General features: G+C 35.2%; 1 protein-coding gene across 1 annotated transcript in view; it reads right to left on the bottom strand.

The window, feature by feature from the left end:
- The window catches only part of LOC145286292 (histone deacetylase 8-like), a 41,904-nt gene extending 21,356 nt beyond the window's left edge, over nucleotides 1-20,548 (bottom strand). The window contains exons 1-5 of the mRNA XM_080135152.1: nucleotides 20,321-20,548; nucleotides 10,702-10,754; nucleotides 7,612-7,748; nucleotides 4,349-4,496; nucleotides 2,186-2,298 (exon numbers count right to left, since the gene is read on the bottom strand). Coding sequence (XP_079991278.1) covers nucleotides 2,186-2,298; nucleotides 4,349-4,496; nucleotides 7,612-7,748; nucleotides 10,702-10,754; nucleotides 20,321-20,539 — 670 coding nt within the window. The 5' untranslated portion in view covers nucleotides 20,540-20,548. The remainder of the gene's footprint in view (nucleotides 1-2,185; nucleotides 2,299-4,348; nucleotides 4,497-7,611; nucleotides 7,749-10,701; nucleotides 10,755-20,320) is intronic.
- Between the last annotated feature and the right edge of the window lie 717 nt (nucleotides 20,549-21,265).

The raw sequence follows: 21,265 nt of genomic DNA, 5'->3' as shown, positions 1-21,265 counted from the left end.
TATATAAAACAATAGTCAATAGTCCACAAAAAATGCAATCATTTGACCTGCCTTGTGTCACTTTGTAACCTTGCATCTCAGAGAAGATACAGTTTGAAAAAAAAAAAAAAATGGAGACAAACAGATATAGTGAGTTTTATATATATACAGATTTCTAAGCTCAGTGCTGACTGGTGTAAGCATTTAATTTCCTTTCTAGCTTCCATAATCAGAAGCCATTTCTCATGTCAGCCAAGCATGGGATAGTTCACTGTTTACTTCTTTCTTACTCACAAGATGGGACTAACAGCAACTCATCCACATTGCTTGGAATGACAACAAATTTATCTTGACCTGTAACCTTTCTGCTAAACTCATAGGCTCTGGTGTCAACAATATCCTGGATACAGCCGCATGTAAACTTAATGTGACACACACCGTGCCTATATAGATACAGCCTGACTTCAACACTTGCGTACATAAAAACAGTCTCATCCATGATTTTGTTTCCTTCCTTTACAAACAGGACATTCATCCTACCTATCATATATGAAATCTTCTCTAATAATCGGACATTTACTTAACATCATAAACTCTAACTTTTTTTCTTCGTCCATACTCATGAGGTTGAGAATATCTTCCTCCCCTTGACCTGTTGCAATCTTGGTTCCATCATCACCACAACAGGCCAAGGAGAGGAAGACATTCTCAACTGCATCAACAATGCTCATATCGCCTTCTGTTGACTTTGATCATGGCTCTTGTTTTGAAAAGAAATAAGGCTGAACACCCAGGCCCTTGTCCACACTATTCTCCTGTATGGCTGCAAGACTTGGACTACGTGGGCAGGTGACCTATGCAAACTGAGGATATTTGACCATCATATCCTCCATGTCCACTGGCAACAGTTTTTCTCTGACAGTACAGTTTGCAGGATCCACTCCCTCCAAAAATCTCTTTTTACCAGATGCCTCCGTTGCTTCAGCTACGCCCTTCATCAACACCCAGATGATTTCATCCGTGAAGTCATCGATCTAGCTCCACTATCAGGCTGGAAGAAACATTGCAGTGGTTAACTTAAAACCTGACTCAGAACAGTGAAGTGGGATGTTGTACTGATTTTGGGCCCCCTCTTTTAAGGGGGTCCATCGTTGGAACTACAAATGGCTTGCACTTATAATGGAAGCAACCTTGAATCATTGTGCCTGGTCAAACAGTGTTCAGTGAACTTGTTAGAAAGAACCGGTCCAACCAACTCAGCATGAATACCCCAACCATGATCATACTTATGAACATATTCATTTACTAACATTCTTCTCTCTTATTTCTTTTTATTTACACGACAATGAAAATGACTCAAAGTTATTTTAAATATTTGAATGGAACTGTCGTTTTATTCTACTTATCTTCGGGTGAAGATAGTCAATACTCAGGAATCCAATGGATAAAGACAAAGATAAGGAGGCATCTTTACTCATTGTTGATTGGTGTGATTCCCAAAGGAGTTTTTAGTAGATCTTTAGTGTCCGGAGAAACCAATGTGCCCTGTAAGCTGATTGGTTATTGTGTTACCAAATCATCTAACAGGGTATGTCATTATGTGTTACCAAATCATCTAACAGGGTATGTCATTATGTGTTACCATATCATCTAACAGCGTATGTCATTATGAATGCTAGTTATTAGGTTACAACAATTTGAGGGTTCTTGATAGTGCGGAAATATATCTTTAATTTGATAGACCCCACCCTTTCTTCTCTGCAATCTCTCTCTCACAGACATGATATTGCTAGTCTGAATCTTTTCTATAAATACTATTATGGCATATATTTTTTCAAAACTGTTCGATTTATTCCCTGCTTCTTTTGTTCCAGCTCGTTTGACTTGTTGATCTAGTGGTCTTCATCAATTTGCTGTTTTGATACTCCATTGTAAAACAGCTTCATATTCTAGTAGCTTCTTTCCCCAAAACTACAAGCTTGTGGGACTCTCATCTTGCTGACGTTTTCCTCCTGCCTACAGCTTGGTATTTTCAAAACTAAGGCCAGTAGGTATCTCCTAATCATCTTTCATTCTTGTTAGCTCTTTACATCAAGTGGCTTTACACCTTGTCTGGAGCGATTTCCACAAAAAAAAAAAAAATTAATTTGTTTTATTACATACTTAATAAAATATAAAATAAAAAAATAAATTTTTAAATAATTACCGTCTCCATGATGTAAATCCAGATCAACATAAAGGACTCGATCATAATCCTTCCGCAATTCGAGAATTCCCAACACGCAGTCGTTGACATAACAGAATCCAGCAGCTTTATCTCTACAGTAAAACAATTTAAACATTTTTATAAGAAATGTTTGTCATCAATTATATGTTGTAGTTTCATCTTTTTAAAATGAAGATAGACACAAATCAAAATAAATATTTACTAGCAGGACCTGTGGAAATTCCGCAGGGGACTCATTCATATGTAATATATTGATGTTGGCATTCTGTAGATATTCAGTGTAAATGAAGATGCTCTGAGATTATTGTAGCTATTTTGTTAAAACTGCAAAAATATTTATCCAAGCTAGCAGGAACGACCGGCATAGCCAGGTCATAAGATATGCTTAAATATGATATTTTAATTCTTGCAGATTTCCTATATATTATTATAGAGTTAATGTTCTATCGATTTTTATATATTATAAAGTTGTGATTTCAAAAATAAAAAATATATCCTTGGGTTCATCAGCTTGAATCAAAACCGAATCCCAAACTTATGAATATATATATAACTTTAGTTTCTTCAGCTATAATCGAAAACGAAACCAAAACTTAAGAATTCTTGATAAAATTATTTATAAAAAAAATAGATTACAAAGGTGCCATCAGCTTAAATCGAAACCGAAATCAAGACTTATGAAGAATTTTTGATAAAATTACTTTTAAAAAATAGATTATTGGAGTGCCATTAGCTGAAACCGAAACCAAAAATCATCTAAATTGATCAAGAAGTTTTATTTTTAAATAAAATCATTTTTAAGCAAATTTGAGTTTTTCCAATATCAGCCCCTACCCCAAGTTAAGAATATCTTTTTAAAATCTCTCAAAAGTTTGAATTACTTGAAATTATCTCCCTTGTTCTGCAAAATGACATCAAAAGATCTTTGTAGTTTAGCAATAAAATTTGGTTTCCTTTTCTTAATCATTTGATCAATTTACATAATTTTTAGTGTAGAATATTATATGGGTACGGACGAGGTACCTTCAATAAATTTCCAGACTATTTTTGTACAGGCATTTAAAATTACCATAGACTCTTGAAAATTCAGTATGTTATGGCTATATATCTTATGAGATAACTGACCAATTTTTATGATTTCGGGTTCAAATGAACAGTTACAGCAGGTATTGGAATACATCCTACTAAAACTTGATTGTTGCAGTTAATGAATTTCAAAGATGCAATCTGAACATGAGGACACTCCAGAATAACAATATGCAATAAATTTCATTTTAAAACTTGATAAAAATGGCACAGAAATGTATGGAATGTTTCAGACTGCTTTTGGACCATCTTTTTGAGTGACATAAGAGATTCAGTGAAGGGGGGGGGTCTGTAAGGAATGATGTTGGAGGAGCAAGGAAGTCAAAACATCAAATAAAGAATTTCATGGATAAGGACAGTCATGTGTCTATAGACACAATTAATGCACAGTTTGATGTCAGTGTGGGACTGGGGCACTGTATACACAATTATTCAGGAGGGACTGAAGATGCAGAGGATTTACACAAATGCACAAGTCCACAACTCCATCCTTGTCACAGACTATTTGATCAAGATGGGCATCAAGACAGTTCCTTACCCTCCATATAGTCCAGACCTTGCTCCGTGACTTTTGGTTGTTCCTTAAGCTCTTAGAGGCTGTCGTTCTTAGACAATTGAGGAGATGAAAGAGGCTGTAATGAAGGTCATTGACACTCTCACACAGGAGGACTTGGGGCCTTCCAGAAGCTGTTGGAATGGTACAATAAGTGCATTGCAGCAGGAGAAGATTACTTCGAAGCGAACTAAAGTTTCATGTGTGTGTACTATCAATAACAGTGTGCATACAAAAAAGTCTGGAAACTTATTGAAGGCACCTCCTATACCATAAATATTTTTGTTTATTTTTTGATATTTTTGTTTATTTTTTGATATTTTTATTTTTGCATAGCAGGAAGAGTTATGGACTTGCATAGACATTTTTTTTTTACAGCAAATTAACAGGAAAACTTACTAATTTGAAACCCTAGCCCCTAAAAAAGAAAGAATCATATAAAAGAAATCTATTTTAAAAACAATTCGGGAATTTGTTCTGCAAACTTTTTCAGGATTTCTTACTTTTGAGCATGATGCCATCCACCAAACCAATTGATAGCGATTTGGCAGGGTCGTGTTTTGTCTGTAAGACAATGAGCCGCTTGGACTGTACTGCCTGCGATATGAGTGATGTAGTCATAAATGCCTTTTTGCATCGGACAATCATAAGCTACAAGAAAAAAGATATGATAATTAATGAATTATTAAAATTAAAGAAATCTATTATATTTCTCTTAATCTGTTCATGTCTGTTCCATTTTTTCATATGATAAGATATAGGGAACTAAGTATTATGGTATTCGTTCGATGCACAGTTAGGAATTAATCACGACAATATCACTTTTATTTTAAAAGTTTGATGTAAAGCACTCATTCTGAATTTATGGGTTATAACTATTGTCCATTTTTACTGTCTAAGCAGTTTATTGTCTGTGATTTACAGAAATCGATACACTAAAAAGTCCAAACATTCAAATAAGTTTTGGTTTAAATTAAAATTTAAATCATTTATGGAATTTTAAGACACCATCGTAAGTGTATTATTCAGACTCATCTTGAGTGTTATTCTCACAATGTTTTGGTGGATGTAACCACTAAACAAAAGTCATTCTCTTAGTCTCTGAAGTCATTCTCTTAATCTTTGGAGTCTTTCTCTCAATCTCTGGAATCTGCACAGAATTTTAACCAGGAATGCTTTATATAATCCATCGAAGTAACATGTTCTTGTTCCATTAGTGAATAGAAGTCTTAAGTAATTTGCAATCATATTATTAGCATCACCCACACTGAGGATTGAACCTTCAACTTCCAGAAATGTTGCTTAAAACTGCAGTTTACTGAAGAAGATTGGAGGTTACATCAGTCGAAACGTTGTGAAAATAACACTAAAGATGAAAATAGTTCTTTGAATAACCCAAATAATACAAATCATCACTCCTCATCTGGAAAATTCAGAAACTATTAAAATTTTCCTTAGATTCCATCTGAGGTCATGAGGGGCAATTATCAGTTAGGTTCATAAAATAACTGAAATATTTTAAAATGTAAAGAAACAAAATTCATACGTTAAAAACAGATTTTCATCATTTCTGTTGTAGCGGAACTAACCTATGTTACCTACTAATAAACTATTCCAATCTCAATAAATATCGAAAGACTAAGCTATAAGGCATCAACAGATATCCAGTGGACCAACCTATTGAATGCTTTGCAATACATATTGTTACTTTATTTTGCCGTTCTGTTTTTCTTTACCAACCCTAACAGGGCTATAAAAATTTCATAAAACAAAAATAAAATAAACAAAGAATATTCCAGTGAAAAATGTGTTTAAAAAAGGTTTAAACATTTAAATAATTAAAATTTGAAATTTAAGAAAGGTAAAACTATATATATATATATATATATATATATATATATATATATATTCTTTTTTAATTTTTTTAAAAGAAATATTTACTTACCTTTAAAGATATGAAGCAAGCTTTTGCCTCGGTCGAGACTTTTTCACGCAATATCTTTCTGTTGATCATTTTGTTTTTCCTCTTAGAGACGTAAAAATCTCTTTGTGTAATAGCTTGTTAGGATGTTAGGTGGGCAGTTTTTAAGTTTCAAGTACAAGCACACGGCTAACATGAGAATGTTATAAGAAATAGGATGGCACTTTTTAAAAATGAATTATGAAATGAATATTAAAATTTGAAATTTAAGAAAGCCAAAATGATATATGCTTTCAGCACCAGGAAGGTACAGCTAATATATAAGATGTGTTTTTAGAGACAGCAAACTTTAAATTACAATAAATCACAGAAAAAATATTTTTATACCACAAATACCGTGTTCCTTTAATAAGTTTACAGACTTTTTCGTATAGGCACTTTCATTGATAATACCATCGAGGAAATGTTGCTTCCCTCTGCCTTTTCTACAAGTATTTTAATGGTGAATGCTCTGGCGAACTGCAGACACTTGCGCCCCCACGACGTAGACACCCTCGACAAACCCAACAGGCAGCTAAATCCCACACAGTAGAGATCCCTAGATGTAAAAGTCTGGATTCCATTCCAGGTCCCTGCTTCCCCAACTGTACTGACGTGCAGAATATGCTGTCTAAATAATAATATCTACAACTAAGGAACTCTGGTCGCAGCTATCTTTAATTTACCCGACTTTTGCAAGTTATTTTCGAGATATTTTTTGATCGCCGCGTAGCGGGGAAAACAGAAACTGGCTTCCAGCACAAAACTAGGTCAAACATCACACTACTTAACATTGTCGCACCTATTAATTTCGCTTTATAAACGTCAACTTAACACACTTATTAATTCTTCTATTCCCATGGTCGAGATGATTAGGTCATAGTTTTTTTTTTCCATTTCTTTTCCACCTCCGCGTCAAAGGTTCGGGATTTTTAAACAGGGTTGTTTTGATCCCCCCCCCCCCCAACACACACACACCTCCAAACACCCGGGCAACGCCGGGTACCCCAAGCTAGTGATTACATAAATCCCCAAAAATTGGAATAATAGTTGCTATTGTGTTTTATGATATTTATGTCATCTTTAATTTTATATATATGGCTCGCAGCCTCTCTCCCACAGAAGAGACGTTCGAGCCTATCCTTGTTTTATCGTTATTTCCATGGCAGGTGCTCATCTGAACTCCAATCTCTGGTCTCCCCTAGCCAATCTTTCACAAAAAACACCCGTCTAGCTGAATCCACTGTGAAAAATTTCTCCTACTCTTTATCTGTGCCTAAATCAAAACGTGGATTCCATGAACAAAGCTTCTTTCTTAGAACTGCACGCCTGTGGAACTCTGTTCCGTATGCCTGCTTCCCACCTGACTACAACTTGAATGTCTTCAAGTCCAATGTTAACAAATTCCTAATGAACCGCCCCCTTAAGTAAACACTTCATCAAATCTCCACACTAACGTAATGTACTTGCAATAACCCTTATCCATGAGTGGCTTCCAGGCCTTGATAAGTGGTGACCACCGTGTAAAAAAAAAAAAAAAAAAAAAAAAAAAAAGAGTAGAAAGTTGACCTTGGGTTTTCTTTTGTTAGCTTCATAACTTTTGTTTTCCTTTAGTTTTCAGATTCTATGAACAATGTTTCTGATAAAGTAAAAGTTATTGTTTTCTGGGTCTGAAATCTTGTTGGTTTTTTTTTTTACCTTGAAGTGGTACTTTTTAGCTCTAAACATCAGATAACTTCATACTTTGTCTGGAGCGATTCCCACACGAAAAAAGAAATAATCAAAAGGTTGATAGGCACAACTTACTCAAACCATATTGGTCAGCTTCTGTTGTATATTTCTCTTCATCATCAACATCATTTATTGATTGCAGAAAATGGAGATATTCACACGAATGGAACTGTGTAATCTGATCAAAGCTGGCAGGTTCAGGATCCACAATCCTGCAAAACAAGGAACACATTAATCACAAATTGGGGGAAAAAAAATTGTTAAATAATAGAAAAAAAAAAGTATGACCCATTGGGTCATCCATTGAGTTGAAGTCAGGAAAATAAGGAAACAAAAAACGAGTTCATTAACCATCTTCTATATAAATACCAGTAGGGGTTCCCGGCATTGCCGGGGTGTTTGTAGGTGTGTGTGTGTGTGTGTGTGTAGGGGAGGGGGTAAGTAATAACCCTATTTAAATATAAAAAAAATGATGTTAAACTTGTTAAAAGAATTGGAAAAACCAACAAAAACAGCAAAAAGCAGAAGAAAATGGCATAAATAACCCTCTCGGATTGAACCTGCAATCTTAAGATAACAACCGCGTATTTGGAGGTGTGTGTGTAGGAGGACGGTAAACTAAATAAACGAAGTAATAACCCTGTTTAAATAAAAAATGTTGCCCAGGTGTTTGGAGGTGTAAAAGAAAAAAAAGTTTTGGTAGAGAGGTTCGAACCCAAAGCCTCGAGGTTAAGGTGGAAAAAAGAGTCTGACATGTCACCAAGACACTAGAGAGACAGAGAAGTGAAAACAAATGACATTAAACGTTTAAAAAAACAAGTTATGCTAACGTCAGAGTGTTTTCTAGGTCAAACATGACGTCATCGTCATAGTAGTAGTAGAGAAAGAAAATGAAGGAACGATTGTTTTTTGCTACCCCTCCATGTAGAAAAGGGTCCAGTTGAGGATGAAGGAATGAATGTTTTTAACCAATTTTTCAATATTTGTTGTCCGAAGGTTCGAGCTTCAAAATGATACCTATCTGGTGAAAATCTGTCGCCTCTGTCGAAAGTTTTTGCAAGACACACAAACACACATTTTGCCTTTTATATATATCTCTATATATAAAGCGAAAATGTTTGTGTGTGTGTGTGTTTGTATGTCTCGCAAAAACTTTCGACACAGGCTACGGATTTTCGCCAGATTGGTATCAATTTAAAGCCCCAACCTTCGCCCGACAAATATCAAAAAATTGGCCAAAAACATTAAGTCCTTCACCCTAAAATCATCAGTTTTGTACAGGGAGGGTGTAGCAAAAAATCCTTCCTTCATTTTGCCTTTTCCATGACTACTGCGACCATGACGTCATGTTTGACCTAGAAAATGTTCATGTTAGTTTAACGTGCTGGTTTTTTAAACGTTTCATTTTGTCACTACTTAGTTGTTTGTCTCTTTGGCGTATGCGTAACGCATCAAGCTTTTTTTTTTCCGCCTTACCCTCGAGGCTTAGGGTTCAAGCCCACCTTCCGACCAAAACTTGTTTTTTTCTTTTCCACCTCTAAAGACCGGGGCTTTTTCATACCTTGCCGCCCCTCCACACACAACGTTGTTATTTTTCTGATTTTTTTTTTGTTTTGGTTTCTCCGATTTTTTTAACGTGGTTATTACTTACCTCCCCCCCCCACCCCACCCCACCCCTACACACACCTACAAACATCTGGGCAACGCCGGGGGCTGCTAGTCTATATATATAAAAGCGAAAATGTGTGTATGTATGTACGTTTGCTTTTTGTGTATGTCTGCAAAAGGCTTTTTTCCGGCGGATTCTCGAGGCCGTCGCTCATTTTTAAAACTTTTTATATCACGTCTAAATGATAATATCTACGACTTAACAAAATGGGTTGCCTCTCTATTTAATTTGCCGGACTTTTAAACGTTAAATATTCAACATTTTCGGATCGGCGCGTGTTGCTTTCGTTTTTCGGTATAAAAAAAGCGAAACTCGATTCGAATCACTGGCTCACGGCCAGTGGTTTCCAGAAAGCGATGTAACGTTTGGTCAATGTCGGCTTATCATCATCATATTAGACGGTTGCTTTCATTTCGAGACGAGACACTCCCCCTAACAAACGGGGAACTGATTTTCTCACATTTTATTTTCCAACTGAGCCTCAGGGCTTCGGGTAAAATCCTACAGACTTACCAAACCTTTTTTTACCCCCCCCGTCTCTTTTTGATTTAAGAGCACACACCTCGAAACACCTGGGCAATGCAGGGTACCCCCCGCTAGTAGATAGATAAAGGACAAAATGTGTGTGTGTGCGTTTGTATGTCTTGCAAAAACTTTCGAAACAGGCAAAGGATTCTGACCATTTTGGTATCATTATAAACCTCGGTCCTTTGGACAACAAATATCGAAAAATTGGCCAAAAACATTCTATTCTTCACCAGCAAGTTGGCAGTTTTCCAAACAGTTTATTGAAAACGCTTAAAGGTGCAAAAATGCTGAGCCAATGAAATCGCAGCAGCCAACGCCATTCAAGAAAACATTTATTTGCTATCATTGATTGTTATTAAAAAAAATTTAAAAAGAAAAAAACTAAATATTTATTTACTTCCCACTCCTATTTAGAGATCGATCTGTTTTTTTTTTTTTTTTTTTAGTTTTTGAAACAATTTACAAAGGTGTGGGTGATCTACACTAAGAAAAAGATGGGAGGGTATTACTATTTTTCCCCTCATTTCATTTGGTTCTTTATTTTTTCATTCTCTCTTAGAGTTTGTAATTTATCTCACTCCCATCATCTTCCATGTAATTTTGGTAAATAAAATATATTTTTAAAAACATTTAGGAATATTTTAAGTAGAATTAGGCCATAGAGTGAATGTGGTATTATAGTGATTTAGACAAGTTTAGAGTTAGATAAAATAGTCAGGTCAAACAATTTTTATATGACTATCACCTATTGTAAACAATTTTGGCCTTGTGACTAATTGATAATGATCGTGTTTAAGTGTTTATATTGTGAATAATTAATATTGTCTTATTGTGAATAATTAATATTGTCTTATTGTGAATAATTAATACAATAATAGGCACCTCTACTTTGTCTACCATAAAACATACATTCAATTTACAAACAACTTAGTTATAAATAAATTTAGAAAATAAATAAAAATAATTACCTCATATGTTTTAACAAGCCATAAGCCTCAATTAAACCATGAACTAACTTGGCCTGAAAAAAAGAAATAAATAAAAAAAATAATAATAAGCTATATGCATAAAAAAAAAGGCATCAGTCTTGGCTGATATCAAGCAAAATAGCTGGAAAGGATCAAGAAAGATGAAAATACAAAGAGAAAGCACTAATCAGACATCCACCGAAATAGTGCAAAGAGAACTGAGACCTTGGTGAGGCTTATTGCCACCCAAATCTCAGTGAAGATCAATGGTTGCTGCCAGCGAGAAATCAATAGCAAGTGGTTTTTGCAGTAACACAAATTCATTTGCAAAGGTTTTCGAAAGGTCCATTGATGATGGTAGGGATACAGGATGTGCTTCTATTCAGGACCCTGTTTGGTGTTCGCCAAAGGTAGAGCATGCTAGAAATCTGAGAAGACTTGTCATCCAGACTCCAGGGAACACCACCAGTTGTTATCAGTTTACATTTACATTTCTCTTTCTCCCAGAGAAGACCAAGCTGCATGGAATTTCAAATGGAACCCTTTATTTAATCAATAGTAGTAGCACGCTCTCATTCTGTCAGCCATGACCAACCATAAGGACTATACTATTGTCAAAATTGTTTGGGTGGTTTACAGAATACGCCGGAAGATGCCAAACGAAAGTTTTGTAAATTTATTTTTTTTGAAAACACTAGATCATTTTTAAAATGAAAAATATATTATTTCTGTTAATATGAAGCTAATTCAATGAAAAATTGGTAAATGTTACTATAGGAATACCCTGGCAAAATCACCGTAAAAAAAAAAAATCGTCTGCGTCCATCAAACTTAAACAGCGAAACAGAACTCGAAAATGAAATCAAACAAAATTTATTTTTATTATTATCAGAAAAGATGTATTTTCCCTGTTATTTTAGTAAGAACGAATTACTATTTCGGAAAAAAATTATTTTCGATAAAATAAAGGTGGACACATACAATGCACACACCACTTATATATTTTTTCTTTTCATCTTTTTTCACTTTTTTTCTACCAGATTATCCAAGAAAAAAGAAAAGAAAAGAAAAAAAAAACAATATTTAGAGATTTGAAAAGGGGAGCTCAGTTTTTAAATTTGGTCCATAGTTGTCACAAGAGAATATTATTTTATTTTCCAAATTATTTATCACACAGTAGAACCACAGCTACCGAGAGATAAGGCCAATGAACATGACAGCGTGACGTCATAACCAGATCAATATGTAGGTATAGAAAGTTTCCAGTGTTCAACCATGTGGTTATAAAAAATATTTTTCGTTGCCTTAGATTGCGCATGTTTTTTATTCTCCTAAAGAGAAAAAAACAATTCTCCATTTGGATAATTATATAATTGCAATTATAATAATTGGACATTGGGATAATTTTAATCTAATAAGATATAACAATAAATGGATTGTTTTTTAATTTTATATCTGTCGAAGAAAGTCGAATATTTCATTTTATTTTTATTTTTTTAAACTGCAAAACAAACAATTTTTATATGAGAATATTTTTCAGTCCGCTCTTTTAATAATAAATAAAACTTTTCATTGAGTATTTCCAAATATTTTAAAGTTAGAAGCATTTTTCACAACAGTTTTTTTATTTATTTATTTTTTTTAATTAAAACGATCGATGAATTCACTATATTAGCACTGGACATAATTTATTTCTTTGAAATATATTTAAAACTTAAGTTTTTGTTTGTTTGTTTTATAACATTTTATCTGGGGGGCTTTCTAACTATTCTGCACTTTCACCTTACAATTTAATGAAAAAAAAAAGATACCATAAAATTTAACTTGAAAATCCCATCTAAATTAATATACACTGTACAAGCATTATTATTATTATTATTATAACAATGACAACAATAATAATGATAAAAAGGTTCCTTCACAGGGAACATGGACCCTGCGTAAACAGGTTTTAATTTAATGGTTGCTCCCTAAAAAGCGCATACTTAATCACAAAAACTTTTTTGAAGATACTATTTGAGGCAAAAAAAGGCCAAAAGCATTATTTGAATATGTATGAAAAATAAATATAACAAAAAATAAAAATATTAGTGTGAAAAAAATATAATAATAAAAATAAAAAAATGAAAATAAACTAAAAACAAGCACGAAATAAAAGTATGAATCAAATTTAATTAAAGAAATTAAAAAAAATTAAAAAAAATAAGATTACAAAAAAAAGTGCATGAGATATATGCAAAGAAAGTGAAAGAAAGCCATTAAAGAAAGCCGTTTATACAAGGTCCACGTTCCCTGTGAAGTGCCAAAAAACACTGTAAATGACATCGACTGGCGCCACACCAACTAGTCCTGAAGGGTCAGAGAGTATGGAAAGTCAGAGGTGAGAGAGTACTAACCAGATCTCCACTGGAAGTGTGCAGTTAAAATCTGGTACCTTGGGGAGGCATTGTCACCCAAACCTCAAGAAACACCAATGGCCGATGCCAACGAGAAATCAATGGCAAACGGCTGTTGCGATAATGTGCAATCATCTGAACGAGTAGTCAAGAGGTGGAGAGCACTGGAAATCTGGGAAGACTTGTTGTCACTCGGTAGCCAGCGAATAGCACAAGTTACTGCCAGTGAGCGATTACTGATGATGGCCTGTGAGACAACTCCTAGTGAGTGAAATAATAATAATAATGTCCCCTCCTAAATTCACCACCACCCTGACTTAATATCATAGATGTTTAGTATATTTTCTTAGTTTTTAGGAATTTTTAGGATTCCTAACTATGTAACTGATGAAAATACGCTACACATTTTGATGATTTGGTTGGTTGTTTTTGTTTTACGGCATATCAACCCTTTTCGGGTTATTTAATGCCAAATCCAAAGATTTTGAAGAAAAATTTTTTTTAATAGAATATATTTGTTGTTTTCACATCGGTTTCTATTTAACCCATAGTTGGGACCCTAACAGGTACTACCACTCCGGGTCAAAGTGGACCTGGGAGCAATGGTAATTAAAGGGTGGCTCCACACTCCCCAAAGCCCACAAGCTGGGGCCTCACCACTGGATATAGTTTAAGGTCATATCCAGGACCCCCATTGAGGGACTTTTACCCTCTGCAGGGGGGCAGTCGGCGTATTCTAATGCCCCACCGACAGGGCCACATTTTGATGAAAACATGGGAAAAAAATGGACATAGAAGAGAAAAACAAAACTTTAAATATAAATTCTGTATTAAAAGTAATAATTATTTAAATATTTCAACATATAATCTTGTAGGGAAAATCCAGGACCCCAAAAGGGGCACTCTGGATAGGAACAAAAATAAAAATTGTCTCAGTCATGAAGGATTTCTCCACCGGCTGAGGACAGAAAAAGTGAATTGTAGCATCAGAACAGATACTACACTGTGATCTTATCCTGAAGGCCAAGAATTGATGGTGTTTTATGTTTCTTTAATTGTTTGTTCCCTAAATTCATAATTCATTTTTATCAGTATTAGATTGCATATTGCTTTACAATTAAGTAATTTTACATCAATAATATTTATATTTCACATTGAATTTTTTTTTTTTTTTTTTTTTACATGGGTATCACCACTTATCAAGGCCCAGAGGCCACTCAAGGATAAGGGTTAATAGGTATACATTAGTCATTGTGATTTTAGCATAGTAAACAGTGGGAATTTTGTAACTTGGATTACCTTAGGGGGACGATTCAATTAGAACTTGTTAACATTGGACTTTTTCTTTTTTTTTTCATAGGTATCACCACATTATCAAGGCCAAGAGGCCACTCAAGGATAAGGGTTAAAGAGTGTACAGTAGAAATTGGACAATATAATAATCATTAGTAATGAAAATTTGTTAAATTTGATAACTTATATGGAACGGCTCATCAAGAACTTATTTACGTTAGACTTGAAGACAACCATATTGTAGTCAGCCGGAAAGCAGGAAAACGGAAGACAATTCCACAGGTGTGCAGTTCTAATAAAAAAGCTTTGTTCATGGAATCTACGTTTAGGTTTAGGCACAGATAAAGAGTGGGGGGAATTATTGATAGTGTTTACAACTAGACGAGTGTTTCTTGTGAAAGTTTTGCGAGGGGGGACCATAGATTGAAGCTCAGTCGAACACTTTCCATGAAAATAACGATACATCAGAGACAAACTCGCAACATCTCTTCTGTGAGATAGAGGTTGCAAGGAAGAGAAAATGACATCTCCTACGAGGCTACGAAGTCTATTTTGAACTCTATCAAGGCAGGACAAGTCCTTTCTAGCAGCTCCTGCCCAGATGTGGCAACAGTATTCCATCCTTGGACGTACCTGGCTCTTATATAAATAGAGAATAGCATCAGCAGTGAGATATCTACTGGATCGATAGAAAGATCCCACCATTTTTCCAGCGGCCTTGGCAACAGATTTGATGTACGTGTTCCATTTAAGATCAGGAGTAATAGTCAAGCCCAGAAGTTTTGGGTTCCTTTCTTTTTTTTTTAACATGTTTTAATGCTCTTTTTAAAAATGCCCTCATATAGTATCGACAGTGAGTTTGAAAAATCTTACCTATATTGCCTCCAGGCATTTTTCAGTTAACAGGCCTTCTATATTTCGGTGGCCATGGTAGAACCCTGGGACATGGGGCATCCTTTGCAACTCCTCAAAGCTTACGCAACCACTTAGTAAGCACCTTTTCCATCAGAATTAGTATTTTTTTCCACATCTTGCAAAGGGTTTGCTACTTCAATCTTTTGTTGATTAATTGCTATCATGAACATCATGAAAGAATAGCTCCTACCCAGGAGGGAGTCATAAACTCAGAAGATCCAGGGACGGCTGAAGATGTGTCGCGATGGAGTGAGGCCCTTGGATTACCCATTCTTACAGATGGAAACTCGACAATTCATTGTAGAGTTAGAGACTTGTATTACACAGCTGGAGTTGGGTCCCTTCGATGAGATAATACCTGCCGAGATTGAGGGTGGTTGGCTGCCTCAACTACAAAAGAGTTATTACGAGAAACTGAGCGATTTGGATCAAACCTATTGACAGAGACCAGCCCTTACATGGAATCTGCCTTTCAGTTCTCGGAGGTTTCTACAATCACAAGGAGAATTTATTTCTCCTTCATTGTTAAACCCCTACAAATACAAATCACGGGGCCTAGATTTAGTGGACAAGAAATGGAGTTTGGCCGCATGAATTTCAGGAACTTTTTAACTAGATTTGAGAACTGTGTGATCGGCATGGCCAATGATGCAGAAAGGTTAAACTTCTTGAAGTGTTCCCTCTCAGACAGCCTAGAGACTAATAAATCACCCGAGTCGCACCAGTGCACCATGTCTATTTAAAGAGGGAGTATTTGGACCTGGATGAAATCACTGACCAAATATTCTAAGATATTTTTTTTTTCCAAAGAAGAAGAACTGAGGGATTTCATTTCCAGGATAGCGTCACTGTTGGAGGAACTGGGAAACTCCTCTTGTGACTTTTCTGTGGATGACTCAGGCAGAGTCACTCTTATGGCTAAGATTCTCTTCAGAAAATTTCCCCAAGAATTAAAGGGGGAGATAATAGCTCTAACGGATAGGCAGGTACTGCCATTGTCTTCCATATTAAGACCCCATAGTGAAGCAATCAAGAGATTACAGATTAAGGGCAGTGCTTCTACCGCATTTATGTCAACCAGAAGACAGAATATGTCTCAAAAGTTTGTTCGGGGGAACGCAGTTACTCGTTCCTTTCATGTGGATGTGAACAATGCAACTTCGACTGGTTATTCACACACTTTATCTCCTATCTTATCAGTTACCTTTTCTTATGGAACAAGAACTGTGTCAGTCAATTGCCTACTGGACACTGGTAGCAGGCGGACATATTTCGCGGCGGATGTACTGAAAAGTTTGTGTCCGATTGAGACCCTTGGTGTCAATTGTCAGCGGAGACTGTCTACCTTTCTTGGTGAGTGTCAGTGTGGGTTCACAGAGGTAGTCCTGGAAATTGAAAATGGTTCAGGGAGGACTGTGACATCTCCTGTCTTAGTGGCTGATAGTATGGACTTGTCAGTTTGATTGACCAATTTGGAATCTCTATTACGGGTCTTTAGGGATGCAAAATATTCTTTGGCTGGTCAGTTTGAGACTGGATTGAACTTAATACTGATCAAGGCCATAATTGGTTTGAACCTGATTCACCACTTGAACTCATTGAAACTGATCCTATGTTTGAATGGTTGGACCTTTTCGGTCCCGCCTGGATTGGTCCTGTTCGGAGCAGTGGACTCTTTTTTTTTTTTTCAGAGAATAAGCCCCCCCCCCTATGAGGTTACTCACTTCTCGTGATGGAACACACTTCCCAGATCGATGCCTCACATTTGTGTTTTGCCATTGAAACCCAATCAACATACCTTAATCCCTTGGCAGAATGCTTTCCTGACAGTACTGCACGGAGAGAACTGGAACAAATATTTACTTTGGAGTCTCTGGGGCTACCCAGTCAGGAGGCCTTCTCTGATTACAATCAAATACAGATGAAGCGTTTTAAGGAAATGGTAGAGCTACGGGACAGAAGCTATTACATGGAGCTACCCTGGTATGACGATACATTAGCCAGAGTCCCCTCCAATCATACAACTTCCTTGCGTGTCTTAAACTTGGTGGCGGCAAACTTGACTAAAAGAAAAATATAGCGGGGGGGGGGGGATATCTGCGTCGGCTGGTAAGTGAGACTAGTGGGGGGATTATCTTGCGTCGGCTGGTAAGTGAGACAAGCGGGGGGATATCTTGCGTCGGCTAGTTAGCAAGACTAGCGGGGATTTAAATGCGAGGTGATCTTTAAGGCAGTTTCCTAGGGGCTTGTATTCTGGAAAAAAGAAAAAGGAAATATATTCCAAAACTCCTTTTTCTTTTTTGTGCTTTGAGACAGGAATGCGTGAGAAATTATGTTAAGTGTCTGCCTCTCTGGGCGTCTGCGGTGCCATCTTCTAATTCTTAGGCATGTGTGATTCATGTGTGAATGTAATTTCACGGTATGCACTCCCCCCTGCTTCTTATTTAAAGCAGCTGAATACCGCATAGTGTGGTGTGTTTGTTTTTTTAGTCATTGGCATTCTGGCAGTGAGAGAGGTTGGATACACATTAGTGCTTCCAGACCTTCTAGGTCGCAACAGGGCAACCTGTTGCAACTTTCTCCCTGTTTCGAGCCCCAGCACAAGGAAAATTTGCCACAAAACATAACAGAAAAAAAATTAAATAAATAAAATAAAAAGTCGAGTTAGCGTTTCAACATTTGAACAACGCTCAGCTGACACCGATGAGTGCTGGTCTTGCCCGATCCATGCTTGACAGGAATTCACGAGAATTCGGGCCAAATTATGCAAGAGTACCCATTTTTTGTAATGTTAAAAACTAGATGCTGGTGTTATGAATACTGTAAGCTTTGTTACAGTAAAAAAAAAAAAAAGTTGCCGCAGCTTTAAAAGTTTCATCCTTGTTTTATTAAAGAGTTTCATTCTTTGTATTTTTTAAGGTTAAAGCGTTTTTGGGTTTGTATTACTGTACACATAGATTCAAAAAAGTTGTCAAAAAACAAATATATAACAAATAAATGTTATCAAAGGCAAGATAAGTTACTTTTCTACCTAACTGGATATATTTTTCGTGTTTTTATTCAATTTAACATGTTTATTCAGCTCGAAAAACATACTGTGTTTACCGATGTATTCGAAAATTCAAAATGGCGCCCGACTCTCTCTTTAACACGGTAAGTTTGGGAAAAGGTGTTATAAATAATAAACTAGACAAAATACTGTTAGAAATTCTCTCAATATATGTTACCGTGACATAACTTGATATATATTCGGTGGTTTTTTAATAGCATTTTGTCGAGTTTTTTATAGCACCTTTTCCCAAACTTACCGTGTTAAAGAGAGAGTCGGCCGCCATTTTGAATTTTCGAATACATCGGTAAACACTGCATGTTTTTCGAGCTGAATAAACATGTTACATTAAATAAAAAACACAAAAATATATCCAGTTTGGTAGAAAAGTAACTTATCTTGCCTTTGATAACATTTATTTGTTATATATTTGTTTTTTGACAACTTTTTCGAATCTATGTGCACAGGAATACAAACCCGAGTTTTTTTTAAAACTTTACCATAACATTTACTTTTTAATTAAAGAATAAAAATTGAAAAAATGTTGCCGCAGTTGTTTTGTTTTTTTTAATGTTTTCATCTAACAAAAATATCGTTGGTTTTCTCTTAATATTCGCATAAAAACTACATTTTGTATTATTAATGTTATCAAATGTTTTGATTTATTATAAATATCGTTGAATGAGCGTCCTAAATTATGAGATGAAAAAAATGAATGAATCTCTTAGTAAAATAGAGTTGTCTCCTTCTGCACAGTGAACTATTGTAAAACAGTGCCCAATATTCTGGAATTATTGGACAATTTTCATTAAATTTTATCAAATTAAAATCAAGAAAAAATTCATTGCAAGGTAAGATTTATAAATAAGATATTCAGACGGATCCCCTAAAAAAGAAAATACTGAAAAAAAAAAAAAAAATAAATAAATAAGTTTCAATTTAAAATTATGCATGTCTGGTCTGTAAATAATTAAGTTCTACTGCGTTTGGTATAAGCTATTTGGGTACTTGTATAGTTTAATCAAGACATTCAAAAATGAAAATATCGAAAAAAATGTTATATTGTACGTATCCGTTTTGGACTGAATCTCCGAAAAAAAGTTTCATTTAATTTGATTGAGTATTTTTTTTTTTCACAGCGGAAAAACACGTTTTTATGAGAGCTCGTTGAAGTCAGCCATTATGGAAATTTTTAACACGCCAACGGGGAGATAACTCAATGTAAAGCGCCGATACTCCTTCTCCATCTTATTACTAGCTTTTCTTCCTAAAAATCAAACCTTTTGCTCGATATCATAACAAATTGTGTTTTCGCCGTAAAAAAAAACAACAAAAAAAAACTACTTGATAAAATTAAGTGAAATTTTTTTTCGAAGAACTTCGTTCCATAACGAATACGTACAATATAACCTTTTGTGTGTGTGTGTGTGTGTGTGTGTGTTTTTCCGATATTTTCATTTTTTTTAATGTCTTGATTAAACTGTACAAGTACCACTATTTGTTTACTTTTTCTCGATTACTTGATCGATGACGCAGGGGAATGGGCGACACTGAGTCCGCGGCAAACTGTCAGATAAAAATAATTTTATTTCTCTCTCTCTAAATATTTCATGAAGTAGTCTTGAATATTTTTTAATGCTAATAAGTGCTAATTTGAATAAGCACCCAATACTCGGAATCAAATACATAAAAACTGAAGCCCCCCCCCTCCCCAGGATGCTCATCTCCCATTTCTTACAAGCATCAAAATTAAAATCAAATTTCATTCCGTTGTCATAAAACGAAAAATGTAAACAAAATATTAAACAATCATAAAAACAGCAATAATATTTTTCTATAAGTATGAAATAAAATCATTTTCATAAACCAAAATAAAATTCTAAATAAAATACTTCAAAATTTGTAAACAAATTATATTCAATAACAATATTAACAAAAATAAATAAAAATGTTAGACAAGACGAACCCGATGGCGTATTTTATCAGTAAAATCAGACCATTTCAACAAGTTTTGATTAAAGATGTAAGCAACCATGGACTGTTTCTGAGAAGAGTCATTATCGTTATTCATTTTTAAAAATTCAGTGGAATGATCGGGCTCAGATATTTTCAGATCTGGACTAGAATTTGTTGAACTCTGAGATGACGACGATGACGAAAAATCAAATACGGAAGAGGAGGCCATATTTAAATTTGCCGCAACTTTGCCAAGAACGATAACTCACAATTTACGGAAAACAATAACTCAATTATTCCCCTTGTAACAAAAGATTTTGTAAAAAAGTAACACATGATTTATCTATTTACTATGCCTCCCCACGGCCCCACGGGGCAGAGTTAGACACCAGGGTCGTTTTTTAACGTGGAGAAACACATGATTTAACAGAAAAAAATGTACACGTTTTGTCCTAGGTTACGCGACATTCCAGTTTTTGTGTGGAAAGGTGTGTGTGTGTGTACACACACACACACACACACACACACACACACACACTTTGTTTTATGGTGCATAACCTGTAAATTTTACCTTTTTTTCAATTTGTGGCAAAGTGAATAATTTTTTGTCAATTGTGAGCTATCCTTCGTAGCATTCATACAGACTGTTTCGCTGCATTGTAGTTAGACAAGCAACTTGCATACAGTCGAGATCAAAACTTGACTACTGAGAACATGCGAAAGTACAATGATAAACATTGTCAAATGCTGAAAGCTCCATTTGTTTATATAAAGTTATACACTAATAGCAGTTAGTGATTTCACTTACTAGAAAGATCAACCCAAAAGGGCAGCATATTTAGTCAATAGTCATTTACAGACAAACTGGATCACACACACACACACACACACACACACACACACACACACACACACACACACACATATACACACACACACATTTATGGTGCATGTA

The sequence above is a fragment of the Euprymna scolopes genome, chromosome 10 (genome assembly GCF_053919585.1).
Source record: "Euprymna scolopes isolate OS-2025 chromosome 10, ASM5391958v1, whole genome shotgun sequence".
NCBI classification, from domain to species: Eukaryota; Metazoa; Mollusca; class Cephalopoda; order Sepiida; family Sepiolidae; genus Euprymna; species Euprymna scolopes.
Note: the sequence above shows the minus strand (reverse complement) of the source record. Positions and strands in the feature narration are given on the sequence as shown.